Source organism: Lolium perenne, chromosome 4 (assembly GCF_019359855.2).
Source record: "Lolium perenne isolate Kyuss_39 chromosome 4, Kyuss_2.0, whole genome shotgun sequence".
NCBI lineage: Eukaryota > Viridiplantae > Streptophyta > Magnoliopsida > Poales > Poaceae > Lolium > Lolium perenne.
Window position 1 is genome coordinate 233645866 of NC_067247.2, and position 23444 is coordinate 233669309.

General features: G+C 40.8%; 1 protein-coding gene across 1 annotated transcript; it reads left to right on the forward strand.

The window, feature by feature from the left end:
- Positions 1-1398: 1398 nt before the first annotated feature.
- LOC127326110 (uncharacterized) lies at positions 1399-2488 on the forward strand. The gene has a single exon (XM_051352970.2). The coding sequence runs from the start codon at positions 1571-1573 to the stop codon at positions 2219-2221; it is 651 nt and encodes a 216-aa protein (XP_051208930.1). The 5' UTR covers positions 1399-1570; the 3' UTR covers positions 2222-2488.
- Positions 2489-23444: the final 20956 nt, after the last annotated feature.

Consider the following 23444-nt stretch of genomic DNA (forward strand, 5'->3'; position numbering starts at 1 on the left):
TTTCAAATTGCGGTAATTGATTTCGTGAAAACTTAAAGGGTAATCTCTGAGAGTAAATGGAGGGCAATCAACTTAGATCCTTACAGATTTTCTAAGATTTAGGTGATGGATATACATAATTTCACGATGTGTGTAGTTTCATTTCTCGCCATCAGTTGAGCTCAAAATTAATACTGATACGTGGGTTTAAGTCAAGAGTTTTAGTTGGGCATTCGCACAGAGTCCTGAAATGCCCATCCATCTTTAAAAAAAAACTACATTCCAGAAGAAGTTTCAGTTCATTAGTGGTTGTTCCAAACTTGATATTCGTTCTCGTTGAGTTCATATCAGGGTTTCAGGTAAACTTATGTTTATTCTTTTGCGGTTTGATTTCCTTCAATTTGATCTCTCGCAGTTTAAATCATTCCTACTGGGTTGGTTTGGGTCTTTTGATAATTCATTATATCAGGTTTGTTCGAACCATAATAACTGTTTCTTGTCTTCACTAGATCTTATCCATCGAAGATTACGCATAGATTTACAATATGTGTGATGAGCCTGAAAATTCTCATCCGATGATGGTAAACACGCATCTGAGTACGCGCTTAGACCACGTCTTGAGACAACACTAGGCACACACAGTATAGTTCCTAAATTCGTTTGAAGCAACCAAATTTCACGTCAGAGCCAAAAACACATCGCCTAGCACCTGGTTTTCGACGGGCGACAAGGACATCCAGCAGAAGGTGAGGATGAAGGAGCGATCAGAGTGCCGGTCGACCTATTCCCTTCCTATATCATACGTGTGCTAATTTGTGCTTTTGATTATACTTAGACATCACATTCGAGATTTCTTTTACTGGTTCTTGAATGTAAGGGTTTTTTTAAAGGGGTGTGTCTATATCTAAGTTAACTGAGATTTTCTGAAGTCTCAATCACCTTAGAAAAGTGCAACTACAGTTTAAAGAAAAGTGCAACTCGATCCAGTTGCACATTTCTGGTAAAAAAGTGTAATTGCACTTTTTTAACAGAAAAGTGCAACTCAAGTAATTTTTTGTAAGTGACTTAGACTTAAGAAAATCTCAGTTGACTGAGACATAGCAAAACCGTTTTTAAAGTGGAGTGGGTCGAGCGATTTTAGAACCATGAAAATGAACTGATGTGCACTAAAAAAAATAAAAATGAAAATAAACCGATCAAGTGACCGCGTGTATCCCGTGTTCAACACGCCATGTTCCAATTTCTACTAGTAGTGATAATTTTGCTGTCTAGTAAATGAGTGATACGGCATGATTAATCAAATGAACAACGAGCAGTCGAGAGATACCACACGCAACGGCGTCACGCTGCTTAGCTTGTCCAACGGGGATGGCTTCATGTCATTAGTCCGTACGGCATCATCTACCGTCAAGCAAGTCCAATCATTTCTTATTACACACCATCAATCAAGTGATCCAGCTCTCTCTCCGTTAAAAGCTCTCACTCCCTCGCTCACTTTTCACTGCAACAGTAACAGTGCAACTCGCTAGTTGCTTGCGACTATTAATCTGCATCCATCGGCCACTTGCTCGGCCACGGTCGAACATCCACCATGGCCTCACCAGCTGCCGACCTCCCGACCCAAGCCTGCCCTCTCCCACAGTCCAAAGCCCCGGCCGACGACCCCGAGCTCCAGACGCGCCGACGCCGCCGCAGGTGCTGCTGCATCTGCTTTCTCGTCACCCTCGGCGTGCTCGTGATCCTGGGCGTCACCCTCCTCGCCCTCTTCCTCACCGTGCTCCGCGTCCGCGACCCCCGCACGCACCTCATCTCCAGCCGCATCGTCGGCGTCGCCCCGAGCCTCACCCAGCCCAACTTCACCTTGCTCATCACCGCGTCCGTTCACAACCCCAACCCGGCCTCCTTCTCCTTCGCCTCCGGCACCACCGGGCTCTGGTACCGCGGCACCCACGTCGGCGATGCCCAGGTCGACCCCGGCAGCATCCCCAGCAAGGGAGACACGGTCGTGGAGCTGGAGATGACGGTCTTCACAGCCGGCTTCACGGCGAACATGACGCAGCTGCTCGAGGACATCGAGGCCGGGTCCCTGCCGCTGGACGCCAACGCCAGGATCCCTGGGAGGGTTGCCGTCTTCGGCGTCTTCAAGATCAACGTCGTCGCCTACTCCGACTGCCACGTCGTCGTCGGCTTCCCGGACATGGGCATCCGCGGCCAGGACTGCCGCGACCACGCCAAGCTCTAATCCATCACATTGGTGGCTTGTTCGTTTCGTGGTATCCCAGACGGAGCGTGGTCGATGATCCTGGAGTTCCTTCTCATGGTGCATGTCTACAGTCCAGACACTAGATTCCTTTGATTGGTACTCATCATGTGCATCAACAGAGTAGCTTAATACAGGATTCAATTTCCGTTGATCATGTGTAAATGGTATTCAATCTTATTCGCAAAAAAAATGGTATTCAATCTTTTCATTTTCGATTATTATAATTAAATTGTCATCTTTATTTTCTTTACTAGCCGATTGACCCGCACAATTGATGCCACTTGATTTTATATTATCGTAAAATGTTGTTTGATTGGAGCAGTCTTCAACATGGCAGCTCTGTATTAATTGCAAAAGATAGTACCATGGTCCAACAAAGCTACGATAAAAATCTATATCTATCTATATCTATATCTATATCTATATCTATCTCTATATCTATATCTATATAACAATAAAGGAGCTAAGATTTCTGCTAAAATTTTCGTCCAACTTTTCATTGGAACGTTTTATCCTCCCACCAATCAGCATAATACTGCACAACTGCCACGCCACATTACATACTGGTTCATTTAGTTCGGTCTCTGTTCATCCATCGCTGCTTCTGGGCCGATCTTTTGCTACCGCTGCAGCCCAAGACATTCAGGCACAGATATTTCTTTGTGTCAATAGTCAGAGCAGTTTCTATACACGAGTTTTTGGGGTACATCAAGCTGCCTTGGAACTACAAGGGGCATCTATCCGAAGCAAATTAAAGCAGGAAATTGTACGAGAAATATATGAGAGAAAATGCTCTGCAGGATAAGAAGAATTGGGGAAATCGGATGAGGGGATTGTATGAGAAATATGAGAGAAAAAAGCTACGGGCGAAATATGAGCATTATTTGATCAGAGAAGAATTTGGCAAATCGATTTCAAATCGAAAGGCAGGGACAGAGGGAAGTGAGCGTCCGCGCAGATTTGAGGCGGGCGGCCGCACGAGGTGCAGCGAGGAGGCGGGCTGGTGCGGTCCCCTGGCATCGAGGACGCGCGATGGCTAGAGCAGCAGCTGGCTCGCGGGAGGGGCGCGCGTAAAGCGTGTGTGAAGGGGAATGGAGGAGGTCCTCAGCCCGCATGGTGCGCGGGGCGGTCGAAGGCGGGGCGGCGCGCCTGCGCGAGGCGGTGGCGACGGAAGGCCGAGCGGGCAAAGATGAAGGAGAGGGAGTGAGGCGAGCGAGAGGGGCAGAGCCGTGGAGGAGCCCGGCCTCACTCGGTCGTGTTGGTGGGAGGAAGAGGGGTTCTTTGCAAAATTGACAGGCGGCGGGGGAGGGGGTGCCTGCAAGATTGTCTCCAGCCTAGGGTTTGCTCCAGGCCGGATGAGGCTGCTGGGCCTGGCCGGGTGGAGCTTTCTCCTTTTTTATTCAAAACATTATTTTATTTTATTTCTGATTGTTTTCAAACCGTTTTCAATAGGTGGAAGGTCTTCTCCTTTTTTATTCAAAATATTTTATTTTATTTTATTCGATATGATCTAAATAAGCATTCAATAAAAATCAACCCGGTGCAACGCATAAGCAAAGTTCCTAGTCATGCTTAATATCGATCAATAGTGTCGTGGATACTTTAACTGGATGTACCACCGATAGTTGTGAGACCTATGGCTCATCGGGCGGCCCAGTTACCGGAGGAATCAAGATGGAGGAGTCCAGCCAGATGGTAAGTGGGTGGATCCGTACCGACCTTGGAATTGCCGGATCCTTGGCGTAGAAGACTAGACTTAGTCATATCCGGATGGAACTCTACTCCTTGTAACCCTAGATCCAGAGTCTTTATAAGCCGGATCCTTTGAGCCCTAGAGACACGATACAAATCATTGGAACCTCGCACTAGTTGCCCAATAATTTCAGACAAGCAACATTAGAGCCTCCCCACCGTCGTGAGGTTTCAGAAGCTATGTAGCTCGTGTGTCCCCGTGCCGGTTACTGATACGTCTCCAACGTATCTATAATTTCTTATGTTCCATGCTAGTTTTATGACAATACCTACATGTTTAATTCACACTTTATAATGTTTTTATGCATTTTTTGAGACTAACCTATTAACAAGATGCCACAGTGCCAGTTCCTGTTTTCTGCTGTTTTTGATTTCAGAAAAGTTGGTTTACAAATATTCTCGGAATTGGAAGAACAAAATCCCACGGCCCTATTTTCCACGGAGTGTTTCAGAAGACCGAAGAAGAGTCGAGGAAGGGAAGCAGGGGGCCCACCCCATAGGGCGCGCGGGGGGCCCCACTGCCGCGCCAAGATGTGGGGAGGGAGCCCCCTGGCTCCCCGGACGCTGCCCCTTCGCCTATTTATTCCTTCATCCCCGAAAACCCTAGCACCGAGAACCAAAATACCAGAACAGTTCCAGAGATGCCGCCGCCGTCAACCCTAACTCGGGGGTTCAGAAGATCTCCTCCGGCACCCTGCCGGAGAGGGGAATCATCACCGGAGGGCTCTACATGACCATGCCCGCCTCCGGACTGATGCGTGAGTAGTTCATCCTTGGACTACGGGTCCATAGCAGTAGCTAGATGGTTGTCTTCTCCTATTGTGCCGTCATGTTTAGATCTTGTGAGCTGCCTATCATGATCAAGATCATCTATTTGTAATGCTACATGTTGTGTTTGTTGGGATCCGATGAATATGGAATACTATGTCAAGTTGATTATTGATCTATCATATATGTGTTGTTTATGATCTTGCATGCTCTCCGTTGCTAGTAGAGGCTCAGGCCAAGTTGATACTTGTAACTCCAAGAGGGGGTATTTATGCTAGATAGTGGGTTCATGCCTCCATTGAATTTGGGATAGTGACAGAAAGTTCTAAGGTTGTGGATGTGTTGTTGCCACTAGGGATAAAACATCAATGCTTTGTCTAAGGATATTTGTATTGTTTACATTACGCACAGTACTTAATGCAATTGTCTGTTGCTTGCAACTTAATACTGGAAGGGGTGCGGATGCTAACCCGAAGGTGGACTTTTTAGGCATAGATGCATGCTGGATGGCGGTCTATGTTCTTTGTCGTAATGCCGTAAGTAAATCTCATAGTAGTCATCATGATATGTATGTGCATTGTTATGCCCTCTCTATTTGTCAATTGCCCAACTGTAATTTGTTTACCCAACATGTTATTTATCTTATTGGAGAGACACCACTAGTGAACTGTGGACCCCGGTCCATTCTTTTACATCTGAAATACAACCTACTGCAATCATTCTTCTCTTTTGTTTTCTGCAAGCAAATATCATTTTCCACACCATATGTTTAATCCTTTGTTTTCAGCAAGCCGGTGAGATTGACAACCTCACTGTTAAGTTGGGGAAAAGTAGTTTGATTGTGTTGTGCAGGTTCCACGTTGGCACCGGAATCTCTGGTGTTGCGCCGCACTACACTCCTTCACCAACAACCTTCACGTGATCTTCATCTCCTACTGGTTCGATAACCTTGGTTTCTTACTGAGAGAAAATTCGCTGTTGTACTCATCATACCTTCCTCTTGGGGTTCCCAATGGACGTGTGCTTTACCGTCACAAGCAGCTACTTTTCTTGCGCCGTTGCCAGGGAGAGCAAGACACGCTGCAAGGGGAGTCTCTCACACCCAATCTCTTTACTTTGTTTATTGTCTTGCTTTATTTTATTTTCTGTCTTGTTTGCTTTCTTTATATCAAAAACACACAAAAATTAGTTACTTGTTATACTTTATTTAATTCGGTTTTTCTATACTTATTTTCAAAATGAGTACTCTTGAGAACACTAAGTTGTGTGAATTCACTAGCATAGATAATAATGATTTTATATGCACTCCTATTGCTCCACCTGATTCTACAGCACAATTTTATGAAATTAAACCTGCTTTACTAAATCTTGTTATGAGAGAGCAATTTTCTGGTGTTAGTACTGATGATGCTGCTTCCCATCTTAATAATTTTGTTGAACTTTGTGAAATGCAAAAGTATAAGGATATAGATGGGGATATTATAAAACTGAAATTGTTTCCTTTCTCCTTGAGAGGAAGAGCTAAAGATTGGTTGCTATCTTTGCCTAAAAATAGTATTAGTTCATGGACTAAATGTAAATATGCTTTCATTGGAAAATATTATCCTCCTGCTAAAATTATATCTTTGAGAAGTAGCATTATGAATTTTAAGCAATTGGATAATGAACATGTTGCCCAAGCATGGGAGAGAATGATATCTTTGGTAAAGAATTTCCCTACCCATGGACTAACTACTTGGATGATCATCCAAACCTTTTATGCAGGATTAAATTTTTCTTCAAGGAACCTATTGGATTCAGCTGCTGGAGGTACTTTTATGTCCATCACTTTGGGTGCTGCAACAAAGCTTCTTGATGATATGATGATCAACTACTCTGAATGGCACACTGAAAGGACTCCTCAAGGTCAGAAGGTAAATTCTGTTGAAGAAACCTCTTCCTTGAGTGATAAGATTGATGCTATTATGTCTATGCTTGTTAATGGTAAATCTCATGTTGATCCTAATAATGTTCCTTTAGCTTCATTGGTTGCTCAAGAAGAGCATGTTGATGTGAACTTCATTAAAAATAATAATTTCAACAACAATACTTATAGGAATAATTTTGGTAACAACAACTATAGGCCATATCCTTCTAATAGTGGTAATTCTTATGGTAATTCTTATGGTAATTCTTACAACAATAGTAGGAGTGTACCCTCTGATCTTGAAGTCATGCTTAAAGAATTTACTAGTACACAAACCGCTTTTAACAAATCCATTGAGGAAAAGTTTGGTAAAATTGATGTTCTTGCTTCGAAGGTTGATAGTCTTGCTCTTGATGTTGATCTTTTAAAACTGAAAGTTATGCCTAATGAAGTTAAAGATACTAAGTCATTTTCTACAGCAAATGCTATCCAAGTTCGAATTAATGACAATATTAGATTGATGGCTGAATTGCATGCTAGATGGGAAAGAGAAGAAAAACTTGCTAAAGAGAATAATATAGCTAGATTTTGGACTATTACCACCACTAGTAATGTTGATGCTTCACATGTTGCTAAACCTCGTACTATCAATGGTAAAATAATTGGTGTTGGCAATGTTTCTACTTCTTCTACAAAGCGTGCAAAATTTCCTAAAACTGCTGAAACTATTTGTGATAAAAGTGCTAAAATTTTTCAAAGTGTTGGGGACAATGGTCCCATTGCTTTAGATCATAATGGTTTTGATTTTGATAATTGTCATATTTCTGAAGTTATTAAGTTCTTGCAAAAACTTGCTAGAAGTCCTAATGCTATTGCTATAAATTTGGCCTTTACAAAACATATTACAAATGCTCTCATTAAAGCTAGGGAAGAGGAATTAAAACTTGAAGCTTCTATCCCTAGGAAGTTGGAAGATGGTTGGGAGCCCATCATTATAATGGAGGTCAATGATTTTGATTGTAATGCTTTATGTGATCTTGGTGCAACTATTTCTGTTATGCCGAAGAAACTTTATGATATGCTTGACTTGCCACCTTTGGAATGTTGTTATTTGGATGTTAATCTTGCTGATAATTCTATAAAGAAACCTTTGGGGAGAATTGACAATGTTCACATTACAGTTAAAAATAACCTTGCCCCCCGTTGATTTTGTTGTTTTGGATATTGAATGCAATGCATCTTGTCCTATTGTTTTGGGAAGACCCTTTCTTCGAACCGTTGGTGTTATTATTGATATGAAAGAAGGAAATATTAAATATCAATTCCCTCTTAAGAAAGGTATGGAACACTTCCCTAGAAAGAGAATGAAGATGCCTTTTGATTCTATTATTAGAACAAATTATGATATTGATGCTTCTTCTCTTGATGTTACTTGATTTTCACTTTCTGCGCCTAACTAAAAGGCGTTAAAGAAAAGCGCTTATGGGAGACAACCATTATTTTATTTCTGCAATTTTTGTTTTATATTTGAGTCAAGGTGCTTGTTACTACTGTAGCAATACCTTTGTATCTTTATTTTATTGCATTGTTGTGCCAAGTAAAGTCTTTGATAGAAAGTTGATACTAGATTTGGATTTCTTCGCAGAAATAGATTTTTAGCTATCACGGTTTTGAGTTTTTCTCTCTGTAGAAAAATCTAAAAATCCTGAAAATATTCATGAGTAATCCTCAGATATGTACGCAACTTTCATTAAACTGGAGCTTTTCCATCTGAGCATGTTAAGTGCCTCGAAAAATTCGTCTTTACGGACTGTTCTGTTTTTGATAGATTCTGCCTTTTATTTTGCATTGCCTCTTTTACTGTGTTTGAGTGGATTTCTTTGGTCCATTAAATTTCAGTAGCCTTGGGTAATGTCCAGAGGTGTTGGGAATGATTGTGTCCTTGCTGAACATGTGACATTTTGATTATGCACTAACCCTCTAATGAGATTACTTTGAGTTTGGTGTGAAGGAAGTTTTCAAGGATCAAGAGAGGAGGATGACATAATATGATCAAGAAGAATGAAAAGTATAAGCTTGGGGATGCCCCCGTGGTTCACCCCTGCATATTTCGAGAAGACTCAAGCGTCTAAGCTTGGGGATGCCCAAGGCATCCCCTTCTTCATCAACAACTTATCAGGTCACCTCTAGTGAAACAATATTTTAATTCCGTCACATCTTATGTGCTTTATTTGGAGCGTCTGTGTGCTTTTATTTTCGTTTTGTTATTCTCATTCTCTGAATAAATAGGATCCTAACATGCTTGTGTGGGAGAGAGAAAAGATCTGCTTTTTTCATTTGAACACTGGTGCTCTTCGTTTTACTTTTAATGTTCCTGGCAAAAGCTGAAAGCCGCAGCACTTATTGCTATTTGTTTGGAAACAGAAAATGCTTCATGAGGTAGTTGGTATACTGTCTTGAATAATTTGATACTTGGAAATTGTTTTGAGCTCTCAAGTAGATCATGTTTAAGCTCTTGCATCATGTAGTTTAAACCTATTAGTGGAGAACTACCGTAGAGCTTGTTGAAATTTGGTTTGTATGATTGGTCTCTCTAAGGTCTAGATATTTTCTGGTAAAAGTGTTTGAGCAACAAGGAAGACAGTGTAGAGTCTTATAATGCTTGCAATATGTTCTTATGTAAGTTTTGTTGTACCGTTTTATACTTGTGTTTGCTTCAAACAACCTTGCTAGCCAAAGCCTTGTACTGAGAGGGAATGCTTCTCGTGCATCCAAAACCTTGAGCCAAAACCTATGCCATTTGTGTCCACCATAACTACCTACTATGTGGTATTTTTCTGCCATTCCAAGTAAATACTTCATGTGCTACCTTTAAAAAATTCAAAACTTTATTACTCCTTATTTGTGTCAATGTTTTATAGCTCATGAGGAAGTATGTGGTGTTTTATCTTTCAATCTTGTTGGGCAGACTTTCACCAATGGACTAGTGGCATATACATCCGCTTATCCAATAATTTTGCAAAAAGAGCTAGCAACGGGGTACCCAGCCCCAATTAATTAACTTTCATTAATAATTCTCTTCACATGTTTTGCCCTGATTTATCAGTAAGCAACTTAATTTTGCAATAGACACTCCTCCATGGTATGTGAAATGTTGGAAGGCACCCGAGGATTCGGTTAGCCATGGCTTGTGAAAGCAGAAGGTTGGGAGGAGTGTCATCTATAAATAAAACTAAAATACATGTGTAAACAAAAGAGAAGAGGGATGATCTACCTTGCTGGTAGAGATAACGTCCTTCATGGGAGCCGCTCTTTGAAAGTCTGTTTGACAAGGGGGTTAGAGTGCCCACTACCATTCGTTGACAACAACAAACACCTCTCAAAACTTTATTTTTATGCTCTCTTTATGATTTCAAATATTGAAAAGCTCTAGCACATGATTTAATCCCTGCTTCCCTCTGCGAAGGGCATTTCTTTTACTTTATGTTGAGTCAGTTTACCTACTTATTTCTATCTTAGAAGCAAACACTTGTGTCAACTGTGTGCATTGATTCTTACATGCTTGCTTATTGCACTTATTATATTACTTTGTGTTGACAATTATCCATAAGATATGCATGTTGAAAGTTGAAGGCAATTGCTGAAACTTAAATCTTCCTTTGTGTTGCTTCAAAACCTTTTATTAAGAATCTATTGCTTTATGAGTTAACACTTATGCAATACTTTTTGATGCTTGTCTTGAAAGTACTATTCATGAAAAGTTTTTGCTATATGATTCAGTTGTTTAGTCATTATCTTTTTGTTAGCAAACTATAGACCATTGCTTTGAGTCACTTCATTCATCTCATATGCTTTACAATAGTATTGATCAAGATTATGTTGGTAGCATGTCACTTCAGAAATTATTCTTTTTATCGTTTACCTACTCGAGGGCGAGTAGAAACTAAGTTTGGGGATGCTTGATACGTCTCCAACGTATCTATAATTTCTTATGTTCCATGCTAGTTTTATGACAATACCTACATGTTTTATTCACACTTTATAATGTTTTTATGCATTTTCTGGGACTAACCTATTAACAAGATGCCACAGTGCCAGTTCCTGTTTTCTGCTATTTTTGATTTCAGAAAAGTTGGTTTACAAATTTTCTCAGAATTGGATGAAACAAAAGCCCATGGCCCTATTTTCCACAGAGTGTTCCAGAAGACCGAAGAAGAGTCGAGGAAGGGCAGCAGGGGGCCCACCCCATAGGGCGGCGCGGGGGGCCCGACTGCCGCGCCAAGATGTGGGGAGGGAGCCCCCTGGCTCCCCCGACGCTACCCCTTCGCCTATTTATTCCTTCGTCCCCGAAAACCCTAGCACCGAGAGCCAAAATACCAGAACAGTTCCAGAAACGCCGCCGCCATCAACCCTAACTCAGGGGGTTCAGAAGATCTCCTCCGACACCCTGCCGGAGAGGGGAATCATCACCGGAGGGCTCTACATCACCATGCCCGCCTCCGGACTGATGCGTGAGTAGTTCATCCTTGGACTATGGGTCCATAGCAGTAGCTAGATGGTTGTCTTCTCCTACTGTGCCATCATGTTTAGATCTTGTGAGCTGCCTATCATGATCAAGATCATCTATTTGTAATGCTACATGTTGTGTTTGTTGGGATCCGATGAATATGGAATACTATGTCAAGTTGATTATTGATCTATCATATATGTGTTGTTTATGATCTTGTATGCTCTCCGTTGCTAGTAAAGGCTCTGGCCAAGTTGATACTTGTAACTCCAAGAGGGGGTATTTATGCTAGATAGTGGGTTCATGCCTCCATTGAATCTGGGACAGTGACAACAAGTTCTAAGGTTGTGGATGTGCTGTTGCCACTAGGGATAAAACATCAATGCTTTGTCTAAGGATATTTGTATTGTTTACATTACACACAGTACTTAATGCAATTGTATGTTGCTTGCAACTTAATACTGGAAGGGGTGCGGATGCTAACCCGAAGGTGGACTTTTTAGGCATAGATGCATGCTGGATGGCAGTCTATGTTCTTTGTCGTAATGCCGTAAGTAAATCTCATATTAGTCACCATGATATGTATGTGCATTGTTATGCCCTCTCTATTTGTCAATTGCCCAACTGTAATTTGTTTACCCAACATGTTATTTATCTTATTGGAGAGACACCACTAGTGAACTGTGGACCCCGGTCCATTCTTTTACATCTGAAATACAACCTACTACAATCATTCTTATCTTTTGTTTTCTGCAAGCAAACATCATTTTCCACACCATACGTTTAATCCTTTGTTTTCAGCAAGCCGGTGAGATTGACAACCTCACTGTTAAGTTGGGGCAAAGTAGTTTGATTGTGTTGTGCAGGTTCCACGTTGGCACCGGAATCCCTGGTGTTGCGCCGCACTACACTCCTTCACCAACAACCTTCATGTGATCTTCATCTCCTACTGGTTCGATAACCTTGGTTTCTTACTGAGGGAAAACTCGCTGTTGTACTCATCATACCTTCCTCTTGGGGTTCCCAACGGACGTGTGCTTTACCGTCACAAGCAGTTACTCGTTGCTACATGGCCCCTTCTTCTTCCCCCCTCCGTGAGGATCCCCTCACCGGGGTACCATCGAATATGCAACGATAGTTGGCGCCAATCGTGGGGCCAACAGCGCTAGGAGAGTGGATCCGGACGGGATCTCGCTTCGTAGGCATCGGTGACACCGTCGCCGTCAGACGCATCCTCTACACTGTAAACATCACCATCGTCCCCAATGACGAGTGATGGACTCCGGCTAGAACCAACGCTGTCCACTGCTCCACAATTCCGTTCGGCAGAATTCACCTCTTCATCGGCTAGACCAGCGATTCCACTAGGTTTGCCTGATCAAGCCCTGCACGGACTGCCATTGAGCCGGATACATTAGCAGGAGATCGATATGGGCAGGCTCCGCGTTTGCCTGGATCCGCATCAGGTTTGTCCTGGGTTATTAAATCTGATAACTAGAGAACAATTTGGTGGTAGTGTGATGTCTACGCACACTCCTTTTCCTGTAGACAGTGTTGGGCCTCCAAGAGCAGAGGTTTGTAGAATAGCAGCAAGTTTTCCCTTAAGTGGATCACCCAAGGTTTATCAAACTCAGGGAGGAAGAGGTCAAAGATATCCCTCTCAAGCAAACCTGCGATCACAAAGCAAGAAGTCTCTTGTGTCCCCAACACACCCAATACACTTGTTAGATGTATAGGTGCACTAGTTCGGCGAAGAGATAGTGAAATACAGGTGGTATGAATGAATATGAGCAGTAGTAACGGCACCAGAAAATAGCTTGATGCTACAACTGGCGTGTGGTTGATGGTGGTAATATTGCAGGCAGTACAGATGCAGTAGAACAGTAAACAAGCGATGATTGCAGTATTTGGGAACAAGGCCTAGGGATCATACTTTCACTAGTGGACACTCTCAACATTGATCACATAATAAAACCACTCTACACTATCTTGTTGGATGATGAACACCACTAATTGTGTAGGGCTACGAGAACCCTCAATGCCGGAGTTAACAAGCTCCACAATATTCGATATTCATATTTAAATAACCTTAGAGTGCATGATAGATCAACACAACTATACCAAGTACTAACATAGCATGCACACTGTCACCTTCATACTATGAAAGGAGGAATAGATCACATTAATACCATCATAGTAATAGTTAACTTCATAATCTACAAGAGATCATAATCATAAACTACGCCAAGTACTACATGATGCACACACTGTCACCATTACATCATGGAGGAGGAATAGAGTACTTTAATAACATCACTAGAGTAGCACATAGAATAGTGATACAAAGCTCATTGCAATCATAAAGGAATATAAATAAGCACTTCACTATGCTATTCATAACAGTGAATAAGTATTCTGTGAAATATAGCCTAAGAGACCCACACGGTAGACACACTGTCACCTTTACACACGTGGGACAAGGAGTCTCCGGAGATCACATAAGTAAAATCCACTTGAATAGCATAACGACATCTAGATTACAAGCTCATCATATGAATCTCAATCATGTAAGGCAGCTCATGAGATTATTGTATTGAAGTACATAGGGAGAGAGATTAACCACATAGCTACCGGTACAGCCCCTTAGCCTCGATGGAGAACTACTCCCTCCTCATGGGAGACAGCAGCGTTGATGAAGATGGCGGTGGTGTCGATGGAGATGCCTTCCGGGGGCACTTCCCCGTCCCGGCGGCGTGCCGGAACAGACTCTGTCCCCCCAGATCTTGGCTTCGCGATGGCGGCGGCTCTGGAAGGTTTCTCATACCGTGGCTTTTCCGTCTCGAAGATTTAGGTCAGGGACCTTTAAATAGGCGAAGAGGCGGAGTCGGAAGGCTGACGAGGCGGTGACACACTAGGGGGGCATGCCCCCCTGGGCCGCGCCGCCCTGTCATCTGTTGGCCCTGTGGCCCCCCTCTGGTTCCTCTCGGGTGTTCTGGAAGCTTCGTCCAATTATAAGATGCTGGGCGTTGATTTCGTCCAATTCCGAGAATATTTCCTTACTAGGATTTCTGAAACCAAAAACAGCAGAAAACAGGAACTGGCACTTCGGCATCTCGTCAATAGGTTAGTTCCGGAAAACGCATAAAATCATCATAAAGTGTGAACAAATCATGTAGGTATTGTCATAAAACAAGCATGGAACATCAGAAATTATAGATACGTTGGGGACGTATCAGCATCCCGAAGCTTAGTTCCTACTCGTCCCCGAGTAGGTAAACGATAACAAAGATAATTTCTCAAGTGACATGCTACCAACATGATCTTAATCATACTATTGTAAAGCATATGAGATGAATGCAGCGATTCAAGACAATGGTAAAGACAATGATTAAACAACTGAATCATATAGCAAAGACTTTTCATGAATAGTACTTTCAAGACAAGCATCAATAAGTCTTGCGTAAGAGTTAACTCATAAAGCAATAAATTCAAAGTAAAGGTATTGAAGCAACACAAAGGAAGATTAAGTTTCAGCGGTTGCTTTCAACTTGTAACATATATATCTCATGGATAGTGTCAATGCAAAGTAATATAATAAGTGCAATATGCAAGTATGTAGGAACCAATGCACAGTTCACACAAGTGTTTGCTTCTTGAGATAGAGAGAAATAGGTGAACTGACTCAACATAAAAGTAGAAGAAAGGCCCTTCGCAGAGTGAAGCATTGATTTCTATATTTGTGCTAGAGATTTTATTTTGAAAACAAGAAACAATTTTGTCAACGGTAGTAATAAAGCATATGTATTATGTAAATTATATCCTACAAGTTGCAAGCCTCATGCATAGATTACCAATAGTGCCCGCACCTTGTCCTAATTAGCTCGGATTACCTGGATTATCACCACAATACATATGTTTTAACCAAGTATCACAAAGGGGTACCTCTATGCCGCATGTACAAAGGTCTAAGGAGAAAGCTCGCATTGGATTTCTCGCTTTTGATTATTCTCAACTTAGACATCCATACCGGGACAACATAGACAACAGATAATGGACTCCTCTTTAATGCTTAAGCATTCAACAACAATTAATATTCTCATATGAGATTGAGGATATTTGTCCGAAACTGAAACTCCCACCATGGATCATGGCTTTAGTTAGCGGCCCAATGTTCTTCTCTAACAATATGCATGCTCAAACCATTCAACTCATGGTAAATCACCCTTACTTCAGACAAGACGAACATGCATAGCAACTCACATGATATTCAACAAAGAGTAGTTGATGGCGTCCCCAGCAACATGGTTATCGCACAACAAGCAATTTAATAAGAAATAAAATGCATAAGTACATATTCAATACCGCAATAGTTTTTAGGCTATCTGTCCCATGAGCTATATATTGCAAAGATAGAGAATGGAAATTTTAAAGGTAGCACTCAAGCAATTTACTTTGGAATGGCGGAGAAATACCATGTAGTAGGTAGGTATGGTGGACACAAGTGGCATAGTGTTTGGCTCAAGGATTTTGGATGCATGAGAAGTATTCCCTCTCGATACAAGGTTTAGGCTAGCAAGGTTATTTGAAACAAACACAAGTATGAACCGGTACAGCAAAACTCACATAAAAGACATATTGTAAGCATTATAAGACTCTACACCGTCTTCCTTGTTGTTCGACCCTTACTAGAAAATATCTAAACCTTAGAGAGACCAATCATGCAAACCAAATTTTAGCAAGCTCTATGTATTTCTTCATTAATAGGTGCAAAGTATATGATGCAAGAGCTTAAACATGAGCACAACAATTGCCAAGTATCACATTATTCAAGACATTCTACCAATTACCACATATAGCATTTTCTGTTTCCAACCATATAACAATTAACGAAGCAGTTTTAACCTTCGCCACGAACATTAAAAGCTAAGAACACATGTGTTCATATGAACCAGCGGAGCGTGTCTCTCTCCCACACAAGCATTTATTCAAACAAAAACAAAAACAAAAACAAACAGACGCTCCAAGTAAAGTACATAAGATGTGACCGAATAAAAATATAGTTTCAAGAGAAGTGACCTGATAAATTTGTCGATGAAGAAGGGGATGCCTTGGGCATCCCCAAGCTTAGATGCTTGAGTCTTCTTGAAATATGCAGGGATGAACCACGGGGGCATCCCCAAGCTTAGAGCTTTCACTCTCCTTGATCATATTGTATCATCCTCCTCTCTTGACCCTTGAAAACTTCCTCCACACCAAACTCAAAACAAACTCATTAGAGGGTTAGTGCATAATCAAAAATTCACATATTCAGAGGTGACACAATCATTCTTAACACTTCTGGACATTGCCCAAAGCTTCTGAAAGTTAATGGAACAAAGAAATCCATTCAGCATAGCAAAAGAGGCAATGCAAAATAAAAGGCAGAATCTGTCAAAACAGAACAGTCTGTAAAGACGAATTTTGTAGAGGCACCAGACTTGCTCAGATGAAAATGCTCAAATTGAATGAAAGTTGCGTACATATCTGAGGATCACACACAAAAATTGGCAGATTTTTCTGAGTTACCTACAGAGAACCCTGCCCAAATTCGTGACAGACAGAAATCTGTTTCTGCGCAGTAATCCAAATCTAGTATCAACCTTGCTATCAAAGACTTTACTTGGCACAACAATGCAACAAAACTAAGATAAGGAGAGGTTGCTACAGTAGTAACAACTTCCAATACACAAATATAAAACAAAAATACTGTAGTAAAATAAACACATGGGTTATCTCCCAAGAAGTTCTTTTTTATAGCCATTAAGATGGGCTCAGCAGTTTTAATGATGCACTCGCAAGAAATAGTATTTGAAGCAAAAGAGAGCATCAAGAGGCAAATTCAAAACAAATTTAAGCCTAACATGCTTCCCATGAAAAGGAATCTTGTAAATAAACAAGTTCATGAAGAGCAAAGTAACAAGCATAGGAAGATAGAACAAGTGTAGCTTCAAAAATTTCAGCACATAGAGAGGTGTTTTAGTAACATGAAAATTTCCACAACCATATTTTCCTCTCTCATAAAATGTCCAGTAGCATCATGAGCAAACTCAACAATATAACTATCAAATGAAACATTCTTATCATGAGCTATATGCATAAAATTATTACTCTCCACATAAGCATAGTCATTTTTATTAGTTGTAGTGGGAGCAAATTCAACAAAGTAGCTATCATTATTATTATTCTCATCAAGTGTAGGAGGCATAGTATAATCATAATCAAATTTATCCTCCATAACAGGCGGCACCAAAAGACTACTATCATTATAATCATCATAAATAGGAGGCAAAGTATCATTGATACGTCTCCAACGTATCCATAATTTCTGATGTTCCATGCTTGTTTTATGACAATACTTACATGTTTTGCTTGCACTTTATAATGATTTTATGCGTTTTCCGAAACTAACCTATTAACAAGATGCCACAGTGCCAGTTCCTGTTTTCTGATGTTTTTGGTTCCAGAAAGGCTGTTCGGGCAATATTCTCGGAATTGGACGAAATCAACGCCAAAAATCCTATTTTTCCCGGAAGGATCCAGAACACCGAAGAAGAGTCGGAGGAGAGCCAGGGGGCCACCAGGAGGGTGGGCCGCGCGGGCCAGCCCCTGGCCGCGCCCCCTATGGGGAGGCCACCCTGTCGACCCTCCTGCGCCGCCTCTTCGCCTATATAACCCCTTTCGACCTAAAAACGCAGTACCAATTGACGAAACTCCAGAAAGACTCCAGGGGCGCCGCCGCCATCGCGAAACTCCAATTCGGGGGACAGAACTCTCTGTTCCGGCACCCTGCCGGGACGGGGAAGTGTCCCCGGAAGCCATCTCCATCGACGCCACCGCCTCCATCATGCTCCGTGAGTAGTTCCCCCATGGACTACGGGTTCTAGCAGTAGCTAGTTGGTATACTCTCCTCCATGTACTTCAATACAATGATCTCATGAGCTGCCTTACATGATTGAGATTCATCTGATGTAATCGGTGTTGTGTTTGTTGGGATCCGATGGATGATACATTATGATTAGTCTATCTATAAAGTTTGTGAAGTTATTGTTGCTGCAATCTTGTTATGCTTAATGCTTGTCACTAGGGCCCGAGTGGCATGATCTTAGATTTGAGCTCTATACTTATTGCTTAGATTGTATCTACAAGTTGTATGCACATGTCGCTGTCCGGAACCAATGGCCCCGAAGTGACAAGAATCGGGACAACCGGAGGGGATGGCGGTGATGTGAGGATCACATGTTTTCACCAAGTGTTAATGCTTTGCTCCGGTGCTCTATTAAAAGGAGTACCTTAATAGCCAGTAGATTCCCTTGAGGCCCGGCTGCCACCGGCTGGTAGGACAAAAGATGTTGTGCAAGTTTCTCATTGCGAGCACGTACGACTATATATGGAAAACATGCCTACATAATTAATGAATTGATGTTCTTTCTTAATGCTTTATCAATCCTATCAATTGCCCAACTGTAATTTGTTCACCCAACACTTGTCACTTATTGGAGAGTTGCCACTAGTGTAGATCGCTGGGAACCCCGGTCCATCTCTCATCATCATATACTCGTTCTACATGTCATTGGAAGTAGTATCAACTATTTTCTGGTGCCATTGCTCTCATATTGCTATTACTGCTGCTGTGTTACTGTTACTATTGCTCTCATATTACTGCTACTTTCACATCACCCCTGTTGCTAGTGCTTTTCCAGGTGCAGCTGAATTGACAACTCAGTTGTTAAGGCTTATAAGTATTCTTTACCTCCCCTTGTGTCGAATCAATAAATTTGGGTTTTACTTCCCTCGAAGACTGTCGCGATCCCCTATACTTGTGGGTCATCAAGACTGTTTTCTGGCGCCGTTGCCGGGGAGGCATAGCTCTACTCATAAGTTCACCTGGGGAGTACACTCTACCTCTCTCTCTGTTTTTATTTTATTTTATTTTGTTTTGCTTAGTTTACTTTTGCCTAGTTTATTTGTGCTTAGTTTATTTCTGTCCTGTTTTATTAGTTTACTTTTGCTTAGTTTCTTTTTGTCTTGTTTTATTTTTCTCATATATCAAAAAATCCATAAAAATTTGAAAAACCGGAAAATTAAAAACTGCCGTTATGGGAGAACCTACAACCTACTTGGAGCTTATAGAATGTTATAATAATTATAGAGAATCAAGAATTGGTAAAGTAATGAGTGCTATGATAGAAAAATTGAATACAATTGCTAAAATCTTGCTTAAATGCCATGATATAAACTGTTGCTCTCAACAGGATACTAAACATCTTAAATTTCAATGTGGCTCTAGTGAGGATTTTTTAATTAAGAACTATAATCGGAACTGCTATATTCATTATGGGTTCGAAGAGGTAGAACAATTTGTCTTATTTATGGGAGCCTCTGAGATAGAATCCTTCATGGTTAAGAATTATGAAACTTGTGCTGTTTGTAAGGACCTTAAAGATTATGTCTCTTCTATCCTTAATTGTTGCATAGAATGCTACAGTGATAATCCTTATATCATTGATTATAAAGAGAGACTCATTAATGCACAAGAATGCACTCACAATTTGCAGGAACCGGTGGAAGAAGAAATTTATGAACCTGAAAGCTCATTGGATGAAAAAGAGGAGGAAATTGATGAACCTGAAAGCTCATTGGATGAAAAAGAAGAGGAGAGCGACAAACAAAAGGAGGAAGAATGGATTAGCTACCCATGCCAACCTTCTAATGAGAGTAACTCTTTATCTCTTACACTATTTGATTGTCCTCCATGCTTACCGAAAGAGGTTGAATGTTATGTTCCTATGGATTCTCTTGAAATATTACCTATGAGTAAAACTTGTGAGAATAATTATGCTACTGTTATATATGATAATCCATGCTACTTTGATAAATCTTATGATAATGCTTTGTTTGGGCCTGATGTCGAAATGCATGGTACTAAAGAGTTTTGCGTAGCAAATGTTTATGATAAAGCTCTAGATGATGGTCCTATGTTACTTGATAATATTAATTGTACTACGAATGAAAATGGGATTGGAGAGTTCTTGACTTATTCTATGAGTCCCATATCTCTTGAGATTGATCAATCATCATGTTATATTATTGATAAAAGTGGATTTGAAAGTTTTAATCCCACTATTTTTGAGTTTGATAAAAATTATGTGTTTGGAAATCATGAAAAGTATGCTGCATGTGATAGTTATATTGTTGAGTTTGTTCATGAAGCTACTGAAAATTATTATGAGAGAGGAAAATATGGTTGTAGAAATTTGCATGGTACTAAAACACCTCTCTATGTGCTTAAAATTTTGAAGTTACTCTTGTTTCATCTTCTTATGCTTGCCACTTTGTTCTTCATGAATTTATTTGTGTACAAGATTCCTATGCATAGGAAGCATGTTAGGCTTAAATGTGTTTTGGATTTGCCTCTTGATGCTCTCTTTTGTTTCAAATACTATTTCTTGCGAGTGCATCATTAAGACTGCTGAGCCCATCTTAATGGCTGTAAAGAAAGAACTTCTTGGGAGATAACCCATGTGTTATTTTGCTACAGTACTTTGTTTTATATTTGTGTCTTGGAAGTTGTTTACTACTGTAGCAACCTCTCCTTATCTTAGTTTTGTGTTTTGTTGTGCCAAGTGAAGCCTCTAATCGAAGGTTGATACTAGATTTGGATTTCTGCGCAGAAACAGATTTCTATCTGTCACGAATCTGGGCTGTTTTCTCTGTAGGTAACTCAGAAAAATATGCCAATTTACGTGCGTGTTCCTCAGATATGTACGCAACTTTCATTAGTTTTGCGTTTTCTGATTTGAGCAACGGAAGTATTTCTTTAAAATTCGTCTTTACTGGCTGTTCTGTTTTGGCAGATTCTGTCTCTATTTTTTGCATTGTCTCTTGTGGACTTTAAGCAAGGCTTTCTAGACGTGGAGAGCTGTAGCTAATGTTTTATTGAGTTCTTGCAATGTGTCACTACAGGACCAAGGTGGATTCAAGTTTTTTTTTGAGTACTAACCCCTCTAATGAAGTTTATAAGAAGTTTGGTGTGAAGGAAGTTTTCAAGGGTCAAGAGAGGAGGATGATATATGATCAGGAAGAGTGAAAAGTCTAAGCTTGGGGATGCCCCCGTGGTTCATCCCTGCATATTTCAAGAAGACTCAAGCGTCTAAGCTTGGGGATGCCCAAGGCATCCCCTTCTTCATCAACTTATCAGGTTTCTTCTATTGAAACTATATTTTTATTCGGTCACATCATATGTGCTTTACTTGGAGCATCAGTATGCTTTTATTTTTGTTTTTGTTTGAATAAATTCGGATCCTAGCAATCCTTGTTTGGGAGATATACACGCTCCGCTTTTTCATATGAACACTTGTTCTTCGTTTATTTTTAATGTTCAATGATAAAAGTTGGAAGCTACAGCACTTATGGTTATTTGGTTGGAAACAGAAAATGCCTCATATGTCTTGGATAATTTGATACTTGGCAATTGTTTTGAGCTCTCAAGTAGATCATGATTAAGTTTTTTCATGTAGTTTAAACCTATTAGTGGAGAACTACTGTAAAGCTTGTTGAAATTGGTTTGCATAATTGATCTCTCTTAAGGTCTAGATATTTTCTGGTAAAAGTGTTTGAGCAACAAGGAAGACAGTGTAGAGTATTATAATGCTTGCAATATGTTCTTATGTGAGTTTTGCTGTACCGGTTCATACTTGTGTTTGCTTCAAATGACCTTGCTAGCCCAAAACCTTGTATTGAGAGGGAATGCTTCTCGTGCATCCAAAACCTTGAGCCAACCACTATGCCATTTGTGTCCACCATACCTACCTACTACATGGTATTTCTCCGCCATTCCAAAGTAAATTGCTTGAGTGCTACCTTTAAACAATTCAAAATGCTTCTCAATTTGTGTTAATGTTTTATAGCTCATGAGGAAGTATGTGGTGTTTATCTTTCAATCTTGTTGGGTAACTTTCACCAATGGACTAGTGGCTTCATCCGCTTATCCAATAATTTTGCAAAAAGAGCTGGCAATGGGATTCCCAGTCCCAAATTAATTAACAAAAATAGACACTCCTCCATGGTATGTGATTGTTGGACGGCACCCGAAGGATTCGGTTAGCCATGGCTTGAGAAAGCAAAGGTGGGGAGGAGTGTCATCATAATAAAACTAAAATAAAAAGGCACTCCTTCATGGTATGAGATTGTTGGCAGGCACCCGAGGATTCGGTTAGCCATGGTTTGTGAAAGAAAGGTTGGAAGGAGTGCCACACAAAAATAAAAATAAAATGGGAGCCGCTCTTTGAAGGTTTGTCTGGCGAGGGGGTTAGAGTGCCCACTACCATTCGTTGACAACAACAAACACCTCTCAAAATTTTACTTTTTATGCTCTCTTTATGATTTCAAAACCAAAGCTCTAGCACAAATATAGCAATCAATGCTTCCCTCTGCGAAGGGCCATTCTTTTACTTTATGTTGAGTCAGTTTACCTACTTCCTTCCATCTTAGAAGCAAACACTTGTGTTAACTGTGCATTGATTCTTACATACTTGCATGTTTGCATTCATCATATTACTTTGTGTTGACAATAACCATGAGATATGCATGTTGAAAGTTGAAAGCCATCGCTGAAACTTATATCTTCCTTTGTGTTGCTTCGATAGCTTTACTTTGAATTTATTGCTTTATGAGTTAACTCTTGTGCAAGACTTTTGATACTTGTCTTGAAAGTACTCTTCATGAAAAGTTTTGCTATATGTTATCTATTTGTTAGCAACTATAAATCATTGCCTTGAGTCACTTCATTCATCTCATATGCTTTATAATAGTATGATCAAGGTTATGTAAGTAGCATGTCACTACAGAAATTATTCTTTTTATCGTTTACCTACTCAAGGACGAGTAGGAACTAAGCTTGGGGATGCTGATACGTCTCCAACGTATCCATAATTTCTGATGTTCCATGCTTGTTTTATGACAATACTTACATGTTTTGCTTGCACTTTATAATGATTTTATGCGTTTTCCGGAAATAACCTATTAACAAGATGCCACAGTGCCAGTTCCTGTTTTCTGCTGTTTTTGGTTCCAGAAAGGCTGTTCGGGCAATATTCTCGGAATTGGACGAAATCAACGCCAAAAATCCTATTTTTCCCGGAAGGATCCAGAACACCGAAGAAGAGTCGGAGGAGAGCCAGGGGGCCACCAGGAGGGTGGGCTGCGCGGGCCAGCCCCTGGCCGCGCCCCCC

Coding starts and splice junctions, on each gene's coding strand:
- LOC127326110 (XM_051352970.2), top strand. CDS start 1,571: ATGGCCTCACCAGCTGCCGACCTCCCGACCCAAGCCTGCCCTCTCCCA.